The sequence below is a fragment of the Phodopus roborovskii genome, unplaced genomic scaffold, assembly GCF_943737965.1.
Source record: "Phodopus roborovskii unplaced genomic scaffold, PHOROB, whole genome shotgun sequence".
NCBI lineage: Eukaryota > Metazoa > Chordata > Mammalia > Rodentia > Cricetidae > Phodopus > Phodopus roborovskii.
Window position 1 is genome coordinate 16,442,212 of NW_026126469.1, and position 19,390 is coordinate 16,461,601.

At 49.7% G+C, this 19,390-nt stretch overlaps 1 protein-coding gene across 1 annotated transcript in view; it reads right to left on the reverse strand.

Moving 5' to 3' along the window:
* Xxylt1 (xyloside xylosyltransferase 1) overlaps nucleotides 1–17,478 on the reverse strand; it is a 137,014-nt gene extending 119,536 nt beyond the window's left edge. The window contains exon 1 of the mRNA XM_051191313.1: nucleotides 16,902–17,478. Within this exon, the coding sequence (XP_051047270.1) occupies nucleotides 16,902–17,402 (501 nt within the window). The 5' untranslated portion in view covers nucleotides 17,403–17,478. The remainder of the gene's footprint in view (nucleotides 1–16,901) is intronic.
* Between the last annotated feature and the right edge of the window lie 1,912 nt (nucleotides 17,479–19,390).

Sequence of the window (19,390 nt, forward strand, 5' to 3'; positions counted from 1 at the left end):
CACCATGTTCCATAAGTGAAATGAGCAGAGATTAAAATCCCCCGCCACACCAAAATTACGCCAGCAAGTGACAAGGGCTGGAGGGCACAGGGGAAGATGCAGATGGTTGATGACAATATGGCTTTTAGCTTCATACCCTCTGTAGAGGCAGGTCAAGAAGGGTCTACACCCATCTCTCTCTACGTACCTTTCTCATGCATCCTCACAACCCTGGGGTCCGAGGCCAAGTCCTCAGAGCAGAACATTCTCATGGGCCACTGAAATGGTCTTTCATAGTTCCAGGCTATAATAAATCCCTCAAGAGTCCAGATGCTGTAGGTGTCACACAAAAGGACTAAAAACCAACAGTTGTACAAAGCAGGAGGTTAAACAGCAAGGTCAAATTTCTTTCCTAACACTCAAGGCAGGACTTCCAACTTTGACAAAAGAAACCATTTTGTTTAGCATTTGTTCTTAGAAGTCTCCCAGCTCTGAGAGAGCCCTGAGGGAGCCCTGAGAGTGAATGACCTCCACTGCTGAACTTCTGGCCAAAGCTTAGATGACAAGAAAGGAGGTAGGACCCACCTACAAACAGCTCAGGTCCTTGGCAATGACTGCTCACCAAACTTAACTCGCCATTTGGCTAGTCATACTTTGCTGAGCCCAAAGGTCCCAGCCAGGTTGAGTTTTCTGTTGTAACAGGTGGAGGACAAAAGGTGTTCTCTAGAATGCCCCAGAATCCAAAGACAAGCTCTAACCAGGAAGCACCATCAGAGATAGGCCACAGAGTGGACAGAAACCAGACTGGATAGTGTGTTACCCAGAGGACTCTGCATACGCACTCTCCACAAGCACACCCACTGGCATGTCCTAGTAGGTGATGGGGACCCAGGACTTTTGCCACGACACACACGGCAACAGTGACCAGCCCCACTAGTGATGGGGGCAAAGCCCCACTGTGCACTGCCATCTGTTAGGTACGCCTGATAACAAGGGGCATCGCCTGAGATAACCAGGGTCTTACCCTCCCTAGAGTCTTCTCCACTGCTCTGGAGCCATATGTCAGTTTCAGGCTTGTTCCTCTTCCACTGATAAGTCTGGGGACCACAGGGTGTGACACTACTCAGATGGCCCCTGGGCTCAGGCACTGTATCATTCTTATTCAGCAGGGATACCGACTGACAAAGTAAAGGATGTGACATGAGGCTTCTATGCACATGACACCAGACTGAGCATCCATGCAGGCAACCAACACAGTCAGGCTTAGGCACGGTACCTGCTACAAGCTGTCCCACCCGCAGGCTCAGGTCCCACAGAGGCCCAGGCCCAGGCAAAAGGCATTAGAGCTTGGAGTGGGAAGTGGACAGTGGTACCTTTCAGAATGGCTGGACCTGTATCTGAGGCAGCCCCTAAAGTTTCAGTCTACAGGCTGCTGCTCTAGGGGCACAAGGCACAGGTTCAGTGTATACAAACACAAGTGATTGCAGAAGGACCACACATGAGACTAAATAAATGCATCCCACCAGGGACAAGAGCTGGAGATGTAGAGGTAAGGCCCTTCCAGAACTGGCTCAGGAACAAGCTAAAGAGAGGGTGGGCAGGGAGATAGGGAATCTGTGGAAGCCCAGATGCCCTTGTCCAACTATGTGATGACTGTGATTTGGATGACAATGGACCACAGGCTCATGTTTGAATGTATGGTCCCCAGGAGGTAGAACTGTTTGGGAAGGATTGGGGGGGGTGGACTTATTGGAGGAGGCGGGTCAGTGAGAACCAGCTTTGAGGTTTCAGAAGACCCATGTGATTCCCAATAAGCTCTCTTGAGCTTATTTCCCTTCCCCCACCCCTGCTTCCTATATGCTAATCAAGAACTGAGCTCTCAGAGCTTCCTGCAGCCTTGCCTTTGTCCTGCCATCATGGACTCCAACCCTCTGAAACAGTAAGTGCTTTCTTTTCTAAGCTAACTTGGTCTTGGAGATTTTATCACAGCAACAGAAAAGTGACTAAGATGGTGCCTCTTATGCAAGCCATTTGGTCTTTCCTGGGCCCAGTTTCCTCCCAGGTGACTTGAACCCAGACTTCCTGTGAACTGAAAAGAGGCTCTGCTGGCACTCCAGGCTGGAGCAGGGATGAGGGCTGTGCAGTCCTGGCTCTGGGAACTCAGTGCCCTGCTTTTCATAAATTATCTGATAACTCTTGACCATACAGTGAGGGGACAAGGTCTCACATATGAGCCCCTGAACAACATGAGAACACTCCATCACCATTCTACTGGGGCCCCAGATCTCACAGAGCATCCCCTGCTTCAGACGGATAAGGAGAAACCACCGAATCAACAGCCACTCAGGAAGGGTACAGAGCTCAAGTGGCGGAAGGTCAGGGTCCAGTTCCAGGACTCACTGCCCGGGGCTCTGCACAAGCCATCAGTCTGCCTTGGGCCAGGGGCCGCAACTGTACAGCTTCTCTTCAAGAGAGAACACCTCTACACTCGGACCAAGGACAAGATCAAGGTGGCTCCAGCTGGATGCTTGGTCCTCAGGTGCTCATTCAACTGTGGTGACTGCTGGGGAGATTCTATACCCTTCATCTCCTCAGGTCTAAGGCCCAGGAATCAACCCAAACATCCCAGCAATGAAGGCTCTGAGGGTCATTCCAGGAACCATTCTGGGGAGGGCTGAACAACAGACAGCCTCTTCCTCTCACCTCCTAGCCTCCTTTCAGAACAAATCCTAGAAGAATGTGTCCTTGCAACTTCCTAGTTCCATTTTAGAGCCACCAGTAAGACAGCTGCACATGTGACTCAGGCTGGAAAGTCCCTACCCTTCTGCATAAAGGAATTCCAGAATCCCAGAGGCCTGCATGATGGACTTGCTGGTCAGCCTGTGGCACGACGGGAAAATGCTAGAACTCTGAAGAGCTGTGACTCAGTGGGAGTTCCAGCGTGCCAGTATACAGTCAGTAGAGACAAGCCTGAGACACACTCCTGGCTCTGCCTCCCCAGAACTAAGGACAAAGACCACACACCTTGGTTATTACATGAGTGCTGGGGATGTGAAATCAGGTCTTCAAGCTTGCCCAGCAATTTTACCAATTAAGCAATCTCCTAGCCCACAGTGGGAGCTATTAAGGAATTAGAGGTATGCCCTTGAAGGGAACTCTGGGACCCCAGCCCTTTCCTCTTCCTTCCTTGCAATTCCCATCCAAGTGAACTGAGTTGCACACTGTGTGTTCCAGCTACTGCCATCTGACACCCCAGCAGAGACCTGTAAAGAATGGTTTTGTTTGATTATGGACAGAAAGGCTAAACTTGTTAATTAAAATAGTTCTTGATGGGCTGGAGATATAGCTTGATGGTAGAGCACTTGCTTAGTACTCAAGAAGCCCTCAGTTCAATTCCCCATACAAACAAACCAACTACTCTTTATAGACTGAGTATCTGGAGTATTTGCTACTGTAATGGAAAAGTAACTAATCCATCACTTACAGGTGAGAAACTAAAGCTCAGACTAGAAAGCCTATTCATGAAAGCCAGAAGAGAAAGACTTAGAACCCAGGATAAGCAATTCCTGGGCTCTGTCCACCAATGTCTGGGTCAAGGGCAGAAGGGCCAGCCAAGCAGTGATGCCAGCAGCAGTTCTGGGCAGGTCAGGAACCTCCCTAGCTCCCTATGGAAAGAGAAACACAGGAGTCCCTCCAGGTAGCATCAGGATGCCTCTCTCTCTCTGATTAGCACGATCCCACTGCCCTGGAATAGCACTCACAGGATGTCTGGGATGGGCAGTTACTCCGCTCACCCTCACCACCCACTTGCCTGCATCTACTCTTGCAGCCCATTTAGCCTGCACCAGGCCTGTCTCAAGGTGTCCATGGAGACAGCCATGAAAGCCAATCCCTCTAATAGCTGGCAAGGAGGTCAGATTCAGCACACCAGGGGTTAGAGAAGGGACTAATGGGTATGGGTGTCAGAGATAGGTGAGATCCCACACTAATAACATAATAAAAAAGCAGCATCTTGGAGAGTATAGGACTACAGAGAGCAAAGGGTTGGGCAGACTCCAGGAGAGGAGGCCCCTGAGCCAAGTTACAGGGGTGTGAAGTGATCACTCCAGAAGTTTGGCAGGCAGACCTGCAAGCCAGGCATCCTTAGGCACAGTCTCTGCAGCTGTTTCTCCCTGTTCTACACCCTCCTGCTGGAAGATTCTGCCAACCCAGACAACACACACTCCCTCAACCAGGCTGGCCTTGCCCTTCCGATCCCCTCTGCCCCCAACCCCAGCTGCCTTAGTCCCCTCCTCTCCAAGATGACCAAGTGTCCTGGAAGGCCCTGGCTCCCTCAGGCAGCCTCTTTGTCCTCATAGTGGGCAGCCTCCACACCCTCACAGGCAGCCCCAGGCACTCTAGGAATCCCCTGCTTCTCTTCTGGTCTCTCAGACAAAAGGTGGGCTGGAACACCAAAGCCAAATTAGCACTCTGCCTGATCGATCCCGTGCAGGTGTCCTCTATACCTACCAGTGAATCCCTTCTAGAATTGCATCCTGGCCGGGACCCCAGGAAGCTGACCATTCTGGCAGGTCTGAGCTGTTAGCCCCCAACACACACACACACACACACACTCTCTCTCTCTCTCTCACACACACACACACACATTCTCACACACACTCCCTCTCACACATACATACACACACTCACACACACACTCACATTCACACACACACATATTCTCTCTCACACACACATTCTCACACACACATTCCCTCTCACACATACATACACACACTCACACTCACTCACATACACTCACACTCTCACACACACACATACTCTCTCTCTCTCTCTCTCACACACACACACACACACACACACACACTCACCAGACTGGCACCTTGTCTCATGCATCCAGTACTGAAAGAGCCACAAAGTGTGAGGCCTAAGACCACCTGGGGTGGGCAGGAGCTGGGAATGTGAACATGGCTGAAAGTACATGGGTCTTCCTGGTGGCATGACCTTCTAAATCACTGACAGCTTATATTAGCCAATCCTCCAGAACATCAGGAATAAACCACTCAAAGTCATTGAGAAGAGGTAAAGCAACATTACCTAGCACCTATGTTAGTTTACTAGGAGCACGTTTGGTTGGAACATCCTAGAAGCTAAACATTCACTGGTGCAGCAGGTCCATCCACATTACCTTCAACAGACAGCAAGTGCACAGACTCCAGCTCTACCACTCTGACTCCAGAACAATGGCAGGCAGACATTTGCAAAGCCCATGCCCAGAGCCAACGAGCTATGCTGGAGGCTCCAGGGGATGTAGGGGTTGAAGATTAGAGCCCCTTCTTCCGCAGGCAAAGATATGTCTGTGCCCACGGCATGGATACAGTGTAGCTCCCTCCCTGTGCCCAGTTTTGATTGCATTGGCCAAGCCCAACAGGCCTGGTTAGTGCTAACTTACAGGGGAGGGTATGCATACAAGAGTACCCAGTAAAGCACCCAGTTCCTTCCTGCCCCAGGACAAGCAAGCAATGCACTGGGGTGGAGGCAGGAAGCAGAACAGGAAAGAACGCTGTAGTTTAGGGAACTGTGGAGGATGAAAAAGAACACAAGGACTTCTTGAAGTAAACCTGGGCAACTGCTGTTACTACAAGCTTGTTGTACCACCCTCCAAGTGATATGCCTTCTAGCATGCTGAGAAGGGCCCTTGCTCTCCATACACCTACTTGGGAACCAGAAGTAGCAGCCACCAATTTGTCATCCACTTGCTGAGTGCCGAAAGGCTCTGTGCCGTCTCCCCATTCTCCCAGACACCTTGGAAGGTCAAGAGCAGAGGCTCAGAAGTGTTACATGCAAGGCATCTGCCCCCAAATGGTACACGCTGGACTTGAACCCCAGGTCCTAGGCTCCAAGCCACACACACTTGCCCTGGGGCACATCCCTGGAGGACCCAGGACAGACTGTTAGAGACAGGAAGGGCAGTAAATATGCACGTCTGAGAAACAGAGTTTTCCCCAGCTACAGGACCCAGGAAAAGACCAAGAAGGGAGGGAGAGGACAGATGGGAGCACCTCTTCTCCAGCTTGAGGCCTGCCCTGGGCAGGGTGACAGAAGCCAGACTCTGTGGCACTTCATGCCACTGGAGATTACTTAGTTGTGATTTTTAAGGAGTAATCACTCCCAATAAATGAAACAAACAACTTTAACTTTGGAGCACACTAAGTCAACAGCAAGCATGGCACTAGCTAACGTGGCCTGGTTCAGCTATTCAAAGGAGAGAGAGCTGCTTCCTGTGGTGGGGACCCTAAGGACTCGGCAGCCTGGGCAGACAGGTGGAAGATGAAGGCCTGGTCATCTGATAGGTCCTCTGCTTCTCAGTGCAGTGAGTGACCCGGGACCAAAGAACAGTTCTGAATGAGGGAAGCAGCTGGGGTAGCTAGCTCAGTCCTGTGATGTTCCGGTAGGATGAGGATGCAGGAGGGTCAGCAGGAAGTGTGTGTGTGTGTGTGGTGGGGGGGGGGGGGCTTGCTTCACCAGTTAGGAGGATTAGGTAGGTTAGGAGGATTGGGGTGAACTAGAGATGGGGTGAGGGGGTTCCAACACATACCGAAGTTCCTGCAGCTAAGCCAAGGACCTACCAGGGCTACAGGCAGGCCCAGTACCAGTCTCCACACACACGGTTCCCACATCTGAAGCAGGATCCAGCTGCAGGTGATGAGGTAAGGGCTGTTCGCTAGTGCCTGGAGCAAGGCAAGCACAACCTTGCTATCTGCAGTCCCTCTACCTAGGCGCCAGACCCAGCTGTCCAGGAGGCCCACGAACCATATTTAAACAGCCTCATCAACCCGGTTTACACCCTTCTAAAGCACCAGAGGAGGGGCTGGTGAAAGCTAGTACTCCTTGGAAACCCAAGGCCAGGCACGGAACGCAGGCACCAACACAGTATCACAGCGCCCTCCAGTGGCCAACTAGAGACAGTGGCCCTCCACGGCCCAGGCTTTCCAGAAGCTTGTGCAGTGCCTGGGCTCCTCCTCAAGCAGGCCTGGAGACTCCTAAGAAAACTGTAGACTCCAAATCCTACAATGGTCTTCCGTCTGGTGCGCACCCCAATCAGAGACAAGGACGTGGGCCACCCAAGGCATATAGCTCTCCAGTGGCACAGAACAACTGGAATGCCAGCCCAGGGTAGATACGGTGTCTAAGAGACAGAGGCGGTATACAGGGAAGCCAAATGCAGGACTGTGAGGGCCAGCAACCATGTTCTTTAAATTACACAGGTTTCTAAAGATGCTACAGGTAGAAAGAGGAGAGTTAATGTAGTTGGGAGGTTGTTGTGTTTGTAAAATGCATCTGGGTTGTTACGATTTGGATATGAATGTCTAAATCTCATTTGTTGAAGGCTCAATCCCAAAGCAATGTTCTGAGGTTTTTCGGCATCAGGATAACAGGAAAGCTGTCTCAAGGGCATCTTAGGAACTGGCCAGCCCTATCCACTGAGCTCAGAGGTCTAAAGAGTAGAAGAGACTTCCTGGTTGCCCTGCTCATAAAAGATCACGGAGTGAAATGACATTGGCCATCCAGACTCGCAGAAGCCATGAGTCAAGGGGACAGCTACTGCTCCAGCTGAAGGCAGGTGTTGGCATGCTCCGTGTGATGCTGGTTTTAGACACAGAATGTGCACATTATGAGTTGTAGAGGGCAGGCAGCCCTTGAGAGGGCCATATGTGAAATCCTACATACATAAATTCCCACATAAATGAAATCCTATGTACCAATGGAGACTCTAGGAAGTTAGAGGCCCAAGAACATGGGTCACCTGTCAGGAAAAGGCACAGGTAGCAAGCATAGCCAGGCCAGGAGCAATGTCATATGGCCTGGGGGGTTATTAGAAAAAGGCTTCCCAGGTACTTCAACACTCACTTCATGCCATGTGGCTCACATGGGACTGGGAAATTAAGTGCTGCCCTGCAGGCTTGGGTTCACGGTGGTCCCATCCCTCCTCTCTATCTCCCCTTCAAGAGTGGGAATATTCCCTATGCAATCATGCGTTGGATTATGTAACTTCTTAAATTGTACAGGGGCCCAGAGCTAAGAGTTTGCCTTGAATCTCAGAGACGTTGAACCTTGATTGATTGATTGATTGATTGATTGATTGATTGATTGATTGATTGGCAATACTGAAACTGGTAATGGGTTCATTTTGCAGTATGAGGCAGAAATGGGCCTTTGGGGGATGCTGGGGTTTGGATATGAACTGTCTTCTCTAGGAACCTGGGACGGGGAGTAACATGCATATATAATTACAGCATTCAAGATGCAGAGGCAGAAGAATCAGCTCAGGACCATCCTGACTACATAACATGTTTGAGGTCAGCCTGGGCTACATGAGAAAGGAGCAGGGGAAGAGAAAGGGGAGGAAGAAAGGAAAGAACTCCCCTGCAATGGGATACGCATGGGAGGCACAGGTCTGGGGAAGTGATTCAATCATCTGGGTTCTGACCTAACCGGTGAACGATCCCTAAACTGATGGATGGTATTGTCGGTAGGTGTGGGAAAGCAGACGTGGGGCCTAATTCCCAACTACCAAAAGGTGACCAGCTATCCCCACCATAGCTCTACACCACGAAGTTCTGCCTCTCCATAGGCCCACCGCAGCAGGGTCCAGCAACCAAAGGCTGGAATCCCTGGGACCACAAACCAAGAGAGCTTTCTTCCTCCCCCTTCTTCTTCTCTCCACCTCGGATGTTTGATAGAGCCACTAACTAGCATAGTGACTGTGTAATACTGCCAAATACATACGACTGCCCTTATCCGCGCATGATCATCTCATTAGTCATTAGGAAAACGCAAGTCAAACTAAATCAAACTCACCAAATGACTAATGTCAAAGCCACAGACAAGTACAGGTGAGGGTGTGGCGGCCTGGACCCCACACACCACATGGAGCAGTGAGAGATGCTACAGTCACCTTGAAAATGACGACCTGCCATTCTACTCCTAGGTTATATCAAAAAGACCTGAAAGTATGTCTACCCCAAAACCAAGTACCCACAGTAAGCCTATTCATAACAGCCCCAAAGTGGAAGCAGAAAAACAGAAAGTATCAATTGATAAAGTATCCAAACAATGAAATATTACCTAATTACAAAAGGGACAAAGCACTGGTGTGTTACCATGTGGTCCGTATGAATGTTATGGTGGGTGAAAGCCAATCCCCCCAATCCATATAAGGAGATTATTTTATATGGTCCATTACAAAAAACATTCAAGTTAGAAATTCTTAAAACTTTAAAAACTGCAGGGGCTGGAGAGATTGTCCAGTGGTTAAGAGCACATACTGCTTAGTCCTCACAGAGGGCCTGACTGACTTCTACCACAGCTCACAACCACCTGTACTCCAGCTCTAGGGAGATGCATGCAACTCCTCTGATCTCCAAGGGCACCTGTACTCACATGTACATAGCCATACACAGACCCACAGATATATACATAATCAAAACAAACTTTTGAAAAATTAGAGGGAGAGTATGATAGATGTGGGTATGTGCATGTTTGCTATGAGTGTATGTGGAGGTCAGAGAACATGACAGATGCGACATGCACACATGTGTTCTGAGCATGTGTGGAGGTCAGAGAACATGACAGATGGGGCACACACACATGCGCTGTGAGCATTTGTAGTCAGAACATGATAGATGGGGTGCGCACACATGCGCTGTGAGCATGTGTGGAGGTCAGAGAACAAGTCTATAGAGTTGGCTCCCTACTTCCACTTTTACATGGGTTCTAGGAAGTAAACTCAGATTGTCAGGTTTACATAGCAAGTGCTTTCACCTGCTGAGCCTCTTGATGGCTCCAAATAACAAAATGTATAAAAACAAGACTAGAACTACTTTCTGGAAGCTAAAGAGGGAAGGAGAATGGGGAGTGACTGGTAACAAGCACTGGGTTCCTTTTTGAGAGGATGAAAATGTATGGAATTAGGTCACTGAATGGCTTGCTTTAAGATTATAAGTTATATAGCTACAGTATTTAGTTGTGGTAGTTTGAACAAGAATGGCCCTCAGACTCATACACTTGAAGGTTAGTCACCAGGTGAACTATTTGAGAAGGGTTGGGGATTAGGAAGTATGGCCCTTTGGATTAGGTGTGGCCTTGCTATCTCTCTCTCTCTCTCTCTCTCTCTCTCTCTCTCTCTCTCTCTCTCTCTCTCTCTGTGTGTGTGTGTGTGTGTGTGTGTGTGTGTGTGTGTGTGTGTGTGTGTGTCCCCTTCTACAAAATGGCTTAACAGAACCCTGGGGAAGCTGTAAGGAAACACTGATGGCCAAACTCAGGACATTTGCATCTGCACATTAACACTTGCAAGGAGGGGCTGGAGAGATGGCTCAGAGGTTAGGAGCACTGGCTGCTCTTCCAGAGGTCCTGAGTTCAATTCCCAGCAACCACATGGTGGCTGACAACCATCTGTAATGAGATCTGACGCCCTCTTCTGGTATGTAAATATAGATGTAGGCAAAGCACTATATATATAATAAATCTTAAGAGACTTGCATGGAATTTATAAATCACATTTATTACATCACTGTATGAGTTATACCTGAGGATAACAGCATAACTTGAAAATCATCTGGAGTTTTATCTGCACTTCACCTTTGTTATTTATGTGTTGCTATCACAAATACTTGACAAAACCGATTAGAGGAAGGACGGATTTACTTTGGCTCATGTCACGGCGGGAAGGCTTGGAGGCAGGCGTGGGGCGCAGCTGGTCCCATCACACCTGCAGTCAGGAAGCAGAGAGGCAGGCCAGCATGCTGCTGCTCATCTTCCTCTCTTCTTGTATCCAGTCCAGGACAGCAGCTCATGAGAATGTGCTACCACACTCTAGGTGGGACTTAAGAGTATCAGGCCTTTCTGAATACTCTTACAGACATACCCAGACCTGTGCTTCCATGGTGATTCTAAACCCCAGGTTGGCATCAATGTAACCACCACACACTTGATGTAACATTACACAAGATTCCTCCCTACAACTCCACAACTGTAAAATCTACCGTGGGAGGCCAGACACACCTTGCCACACCACTCCAGGTACTTTCACAAGTGTGTTACAAATTAAGAGTGTCCCCACTAAGCCATCTGAGAAAAAGTGACTCTTTAAATGCCAGCTCATCTCAGGGCACACTTCCCTGGCCAGCTGTTTCCCAGACTGTCACAAGTGTAAAGTGCCTGCTGCTATGCCAAGTCCAAGCAGCAGCTGCAGCCCGTGTCACCTGTCTGTCATTAGCTTCATCACTGCCAACTCCAGGGTCCTCATGCCCAGGCTTCTCTCAAGCCCCAAGCAAGAGCTGTTTTTCAAGCCACTCAGATTTGAGGGGGGGTTGCTGTGCTGGGGACTGGAGCTGGGCCCTTGCCTAGGCAAGTGCTCTGTCCCTCAGCCTGAGTCGCTCAGTTCTCTTTTACTATAAATGCAGCCCCAGGAATACCTCACTGCACCCACACGCTTCCCTGGTCATGCCTAGTGACTCCTGAGCACCTGCCCAGGACACACTGAGCTCTGAAGAGAGATCGCTGCAATCTCTTCAGGGTGTCTTGGATTTGGTCCACTTGGCAGAAGGCTGGAATACACCAGGAACTGGGCTGAGAGCACACAGGTGACAGAGAAGAAAGCTCCAGGGTCACTGCTGCTCCGCTGGTTATGCACAGAAGCCACCACAGGCCCTCTAGCTCCATCTCACACCCCCTTTCTCCATCGTGCCCACTAGCTCCTACTGCAGATGAGCGATGCCGCTTAGGTCATGGATGGATGAAGAAACGACTGCCCTGGCCCTGCCTCCCCTCTGCCTGCCCATTCATGCAGGGAGGCTGGTGGCTGTCCTGCTTCTCAGGTTGCCAGCTAAGGGACACTGATCATTTCTGACTCAGGAATGGAGGTGTCACTTGTGAGTTCCCAAAACATGACAGATTAAAAGAGTAAAGTCGTCTGTGCCTTCTAGGGATGAGAAAGGCTGCAAACAAGACCAGCCACTTTCTCAAACATGGACGCACCCTGGCACCTCAGCCCCCTTCCCAGTCCTCTCTGAGAAAGTCACTCCTCCAGGGAGCTCCCTCTCCTCTTCCCTCAGTCTCAGCCAAGTCCCCACCCTGGACACCTGCTCACACCCTAGCTCCTCGTCCTGCTTTGCTTTTCTTGCTTATTTGTCTAAAGTCCATCTCACACTCATTTCCAAGACTCCAGAGTGTGAGCTGGGAAGAGGGTGAGGGAGAGGCTGTTCTGTTCCTGTGGTTCACAAGGGCCCCGAGCAGTACCTGGCCCAGAGTAAGCATTCTATATCTGCTGAACAGATGGACAGACAAATAAGTATCAGCCACAAGGAAAGTTGGAGGATGCTTTAGTAAAGGGGCTTAGAACAGGGTTGGTGATATTTGAGAGGACAGCATGGTGATAACACAGGAGAATACTGCAACTCAGGAGGATGCTACAAGGAACAGCATCACCAGAGGTGTCAGCAGTGGCTCTACAGGGAGTAGGGCCGCTTTTCAGAGTTTGCCATGTTTATTTTTCCAAGAAGACAGCAGAGAAGGGCCACATTATAAAGCTGGGTCCAAAAGCAAAGCCACAGAAACATGGGGCTAAACACAGATTTGCTGCTTCAAGCTTCAACAGCCATCGAAGCATGAAGACAAGGGCTTACCCTGGAGAGGGTGAGATAGTGATCTAGAAGGAACCTCATATCAACCAGAAATTCCTCCCTCCAAATGATTTAAATGGGAAATCAGCCCACGTGTGTTTAAGCCAGCTTGCTGTCAGATACTCCTGGTGTGCCCTCTCAAATCTGAAACATCAAGGAAAGCTAATGGGAGAGCTCAGTCTCACCAGGTATGAGGTCCACGCTTATAATCTCAACACCAGGAGACTATAGCAGCAGGATTTTTAATTCCAGACCATCATGGGCTACAGAGTAAAAACACACAAGAGGGATGGGGTGGAGTCAGGGGTCTTGACCTAAGTTCTATTAAGTATGCAATTCCACTTGATAGAGAGACAAGGGGGGGGCTCAGAAGCAGATCCACAGATAGGGGCACCCCCTTTTCAAGCTCTAGGATGATAAGCAGGAGGAAAAGCCAAGGCCAGCGCCAGGGTTCCAGGATGCTGGATGAGGCGGGTGGGGGGACACAAGAAGCTTAAATGGGAATGACACAGTAAAGGTGACAAGAGCACCACTCCCCGTGTTGGCAAAGGCGGCTTGGCTAGAAGGGAGCTGTCAGCCGGGCAGCAGAAGCCAGGACACCTAAGCTGACTCTCAGAGGTCAGCAGGAGAGCATCAGGTTCATCCCAGGAATGTCTGCACCTCCCCATCTAAAATGTACATTCTAGGCACCACCCAGGACAGTCTGGACCAGGGACTGGGGATGGACAGAGGACTCTATTAAGTGAACAGGTGTGACTCTTGAGGAGTAAGATGGAGCATCCAAGCATCCACATTGGTGCCTGGGACACAGCAGGTCCAGACGTTCAGTAACGAGTACTTCCATAGTAAGTTCATAACCAGCTAACAAAGTTTTGAAATTTTGTTCTGTAAGAGCCAAAATGAGATTTTTCATCTAATATTTAATTAACCAAAACATAGCCCAAGTTTACTAATAATGTTCTCCACTTGAAGGTGGCCTGGGCAGGTACCTCTGAGCATGGACACAAGTCCTGTGCCAGCTCACTATAGCCTTGAGGATATCTTGTGGACATGATGGAGTCCCAGGTTCCTCTCTAGGACAAGCCCCAAGCTGTTTCTAGAAGGCTGTGCACCCAGGAGCTGCCTCCCTCTTCCCTCTAGTCCCAACACAATATCCCCTGGAATGAGCTGTCCTCTGAGCCTTATCTTACAGGAAAAGGTGATCTTTAAAGGCAGAAACCATAGTCCCAATGCTTCCCCACCTCAAGGCCAGTCACTCCCCAGTGGCCTTGGTGAGCTGTCTCATTTTTTGTTTTGATTTTAGTTTTTCAAGACAGGTTTTCTCTGTGTGGCTTTAGAGCCTGTCCTGGAACTCACTCTGTAGACCAGGCTGATCTCAAACTCACAGAAATCCGCCTGCCTCTGCCTCCCAAGTGCTGGGATTAAAGGTGTGCACCGCCACTACCCAGCTGAGCTTCTTCACATCTGTGGTGTGTTCCTGAAGGTTCCTTCCAGCTGACAGAACCTATTTGAGAAGTTCTGATTTCCTTCTTCCTAACTGATGCTGAAAGAAATAATTCCCTGTATAAAAATAATTACACACAAAGGGTGCAATTTCAGAGGTTAAGGACATGCAGCTAAGAGACACCAGGGCCTGCCTTCTTCAGAAGTTCACAGCAGGGCTGGGGGTGTGGCTCGGTGTTAGAGCACTTGCCTGCTACTGCAAACCTGAAGGACAGCTGGAGCACACTTCAGGCAGAGTAGAAGGCAGGAATGAATGGCTTGTGTTGTGAGACCCGTCCAAAGCCTAGGAAAAATTAAGTCACAGGAAGTGAAGCAAGCCTGCTTATTACAGAAACAGGTTCACAAAATATGAACTCATAAGCAATAGGAGCAATGTGACCCCAAGATTGATAAACCTTTACCTACCCATGCTATCTGGTTAGAACAGTAGCTCTCAACCTTCCTAATGCTGCCTCGACCCTTTAGTAACGTTCATGTTGTGGTGATCCTCAACCATGAAATTATTTTCATTGCCACTTCATAACTGTAATATTGAAACTTTTATGACTCATAGTGTAAATATCTGTTTTCCGGAAGTCTTAGATGACCCCTGTGAAAGGGTTGTTAGATCTCCTAAAGGGGTCACAACCCACAAGTTGAGAGCCACTGGCCCACACCTTCATACCTCAACAGGGAAAGTGACAATTCCTCCAGGTCATCTGCAGCAGCCTCCAAGCTTAGTTCGAGGGCTTGTGACTGTCAGATGGGGCCTGCAGAGCAGGAAACGCGAACTCCAAGACAGGAGCCTGGTCTTGTGGCCAGCAATGTGGCAGGAATTGTGTAGGGGCAGGTGACACGACACGCACAGCACATACAGCACACCGCAGAAAAGGCCAACGGGGAAAGATGAAGACACACTCCAGCTGCAGGTTCCACGCACACATTCAAGGTGCTGAGGGTACGGAAGAGGGGGAGGACTCGGAACACAGCAAGGACCCCACCACTGGGAATGACATGAGCTTAGGCATGCAGGCTGGAAGGTAGTACATGTGTGACCACAGCACTGCCACAGCTGGGGATGAAGGGAGAGAACACATCTGGAAATGTAGAGTAGACCCAAGCTGCTACCCCAGCAGGTGGCTATAACCATGCTGGTCTTCAAGGTGACCTTGTGAAATCCAAGATCTGCCTAGACTGGCCCTGTGGCCTCCTCCCTGAAATAGTAACGTTTCTCCAGTCCCAAGGATCAAACAGAGAAATTCAGATAAGTAAAGCAAGGCTCTGGAACAAACCCCTGGTCAAAGAGGGACCCTCTCACCAGAAGCTCCTAGGCCTCCTACAGGATGAAATCCCAGCCCAGGTACCCTTTCCTGACCATAGCAGTTATCCTGATAGACACACGTATCCAGTGCAGAAAACACATCTTCAATGCTATGAGGAAGCTATGAAAGACTGGGTGTGGAAGGTCCCCTAAGAGGGAAGGAGGGACATTCTAGGAAGAGAAGATAGCTTGTGTAAGGCCACCTCAATAGTTAAGGAGCCAGATGTGACATAAGTAATGGGAGCACTCAGAAGCACTGCCACGAGTCTGTAGCCAGCCTGAGCTCCACAATGAGATCCCAGGGCAGTATAGACTTCAGTGAGACCCTCTTAAAAAAAAAAAAAAATCAATAGGACATGAGGTTATACACACCTGTAATCCAGTGCTCAGGAGACCATGGCAGGAAGGCTGTGAGCTCAGATGATAGCCTGGTCTGCATAACAAGACAGTGTCTCCAAACAATAAAATAAAATGAGGACATAGGCACGTTTATGGGAAAGAGAGGTGCCGTCAAAGAAGAAAGCCAGGCTGACAACAGAGCCTCACAAAAACGCCATGGGCCCCTGAACTCCTGGCAGCAGGTCCTGATAGTCACCAAGCTCGGCAGACAAGGGAATGTTTGCTGGTCTTGCCTCTCTGCGCCCCCCCCCCAATCAGGTCCCATCCTTTAAGATCACCCTGACCCAAAAATCAAGACTCTGGACCCCTCTGCACAACCACTGGGTCAAAACAGGGCAAGCAAGTCGATTCGGGTGTCGAGCACACTAGGTCAAGAGCAGAAGCAGGAGATAAATCAGAGGATGGAAGAGGTGGGAACTGCCAGGCTGGTCAGCTCACAGCTTTCTCTTCCCCTTGAGGCAGAACCTGCAGCTTATCTGACTAGCTCATGTCCTTAAAGGCAGGAAGGAAAAAGGACACAGAGAGGACACGATCTGGTGGAAACTCCGAGAACCAAACCGACTGCAATGCCATGAATGCTACTAAGAAATTCCAGTCCAACTCCGATATCTCTAGGAGCTTCCCCAAGATCCTGTCCAGCCCACTTAGTTCAGAATGATGACTACCGGTGTCTTCAAAATGAACAATTCCATCCTCAGAAGCCAAAGAATATCAAAAGGAATGTAGACTGTGAAGGCACTTCTTATTAACGCTGTGAAGCTAGCAAAACGGGGCAGGCTGATTCTCCAGTGAATGAAGCAGTGTTGAATGGAGCGGAGCGGGAGACAGACTAGTTAATACTGCAGATCCATTTGTGATTGGGCTGAGCCAGTCTGGCTCTAGGACACGCCCCCAGACCAGAACTCCAGCATGCTGGGCATGCATGTGCAGAGCAGGGTGGAGGGAATCACACAGACTACAGGCACAGGAGGCGGACAGCGCGCCCGGGAGCCGCCAAGACTGCTCAAGGGTAGAGACACGAGCCACCCATCGCTCACCTTGCACTTGAAGCCGGCGGCGGGGGGCAGGAGCTCCCGCAGCAGGGCCTTGGCCACCTCGCGGCTGGCCTCCTCGCTCACGAAGTGGAGGTTAAGCACCTCGTGCGCCTCGAACTTGGCGAGGCGCAGCAGCGAGCGCAGCGCCACTCGGGCCTTGGCCTGCAGCGCCGCGTTGTGCTCCGCCTTGGTGAACATCATCAGCAGGTGGTAGTCCACCGGCACCGCCGCGCCGCCCTCCAGGCTCTTGGCCTTGGCGCCCGAGGCCGGCGCCGCGGAGCCCCGGGCCAGCTCTAGCGCGGGCGGCGTAGGCGCAGCGGCCCCAGCGCGGGCCTCCTTCAGCCTCTTGGTGGCGCTGGAGAAGGTCTCGCGGCCCGAACCCAGGTAGTAGAAGGCGCACACCGCCAGCGCCGCGGCCAGCAGCAGCGCGCAGTAGTGTGAGCGCACCGCGCCCAGGCGCGCCATGGCCCGAGCGCACGCGGCGCCCCCTCGGAGGAGGCCCATACGCTGGAGCCGGCGGCCCAGCAACCGGGCCCACTCTCAGCAGCGATCCAGGGCCCCCAGCCCGGCAGCCGGCCGCGGCCATCGAGGGGGCGGGGCCGCGCTGCCCGAAGCCAATCGTGAGCTTGGATGCCTGAAAGGCGGGGCCGTCGCAGCCACCGCTAGGTCCTAGGTTCCGAGGGATTAGACTCGAGATGGCCCCTTCGTGTATTTTGGCTGCCAGGCTTGAGACCAGCAGGCTACAGCTAAGAGTCTGGACAGGGTCGGAAAGCTACACAGGTCTGGGAACTAGCCCTACCCTCTTGGCTCAGAGGGCTAGGGAGGAAATAACTGTTAGGTTGGGTTTTGAAATAAACACACCGACACAGGAATAATGTAAATAAATGCTTGATTCAAAAACGCTAACTTTTCTCTCCGCGTTTTCTCTCATTTTTAAAAGCTTTTAGCTGCCTGTCCAGTTTTAAGAAACTAGTTGGAGCCAAAACATTAAAAGCAGAAAGTTCCTTTCTGTTTCACACAGTTTACAACTCCCCAAATGAAAAGTTCACACAGTTTAAAACTCCCCAAATGAAAATGGCTTCACCATCCCACTTCGCACCTCTGGATAACCCAGACAAACATGTGTGGCCAGCAGAGGGATCTCACTATCCAAAACATCACAGTTCCTTCAGAGAGCGAGAGGAGCATCAACATTGTTTAATCGCCTTTAAACAAACAACGGAAAGCCTGAAATGCCCCAGAAAGTTTTTGAAATTTCTAACTGAAGCCTACGGAAGTAACTAGCCTGTAGTCATTTTAACCCTAATCAGTTACACAATACCAGATGGACAAAAACCCATTAACCACAAATTTCTAAGACTTGATAATATAGCAAGTGCTCTGCATGCTTGAAAGAGGTGGAGGTGAAAATGCAGGAAAAATCCACTTTCCGTTTGGATGGTGTTTACCTTTCCCAGCATCACAGACATTTCCAACTCTGCCCTTTTCCACTGGAGCAACACTTCTGAAAAGCATCCACCCTCTGAAACAGGTCCCAGTGACCCTAGATGGCAGAATGACCACAGGTTGTTGTCATCTGCAGCCCACGACTCCATAATATGCAGGCATTTACAGGTAACAATAACATGAGGATTCCAAAGCATAAATCAAGCTCGTCATTGTACTTCTCAAGCCTTGGAAGGCTTGAGACATGGGATGGGAAGTCCAGGCCGGCTGTACCACTGCAAACTTTTACATGCACAGCAGGTTCTTGGCTATCTGAAAACAATCATGCCGGGAAGGATATAAAATGAAGCCAAAACTGCCATCACAGATATGAAAGACAACAGATTTTTTTTAAAGTGCCTCATATTGAACAAATGATATTCCAGAGATATTAAATTTACCAAAATAAGTGTAAATATCCACTAGGCACAAAAATTTAGTAACCATAACTTTTCTGGGGTACTTATAAATACTACCTCAAATTTCTTAATACTGTGTCTCTAAATAACACAATCCTGCAATTTGTGCTGTTAGTCCCCGCCCACACCATCAGTGCAGTGGTCTTTCCCTCTCACACTTTTTCCACATCCTTTCAAGTAATACTTTAATTTCAGACATGAAGAGTCCTTTAATTCATGCAAAAGAAATAAAGCGACTACTTAAATTTTACCTAAGAAAGTCAGTAAAATACTCAAATGCTCTGCCCAAAATTCCCATTGCCTGATGCCTGATCTCCTGAACGAACCTCAATTCACCAAACCAGCCATTTTCATTTCAGGAATTTAACCCTAAAAAGACAATAATGTGTTGAAATATCTCCTCCCCAAGCTGAAGCCAACCATGCCTTGTTCTTTATCCAAAGGAGAATTTAATACTGTAGCTTCCTGAAGTATACTGCTGACAGCTACGACTTCAACAGTGGATTTGTGGTAGCCATGGAGTTATTAAACTGATTAGCATACTTGCTAATCCCAAGCACAAGTGCACCTGGGATACAGCAGTGAAGG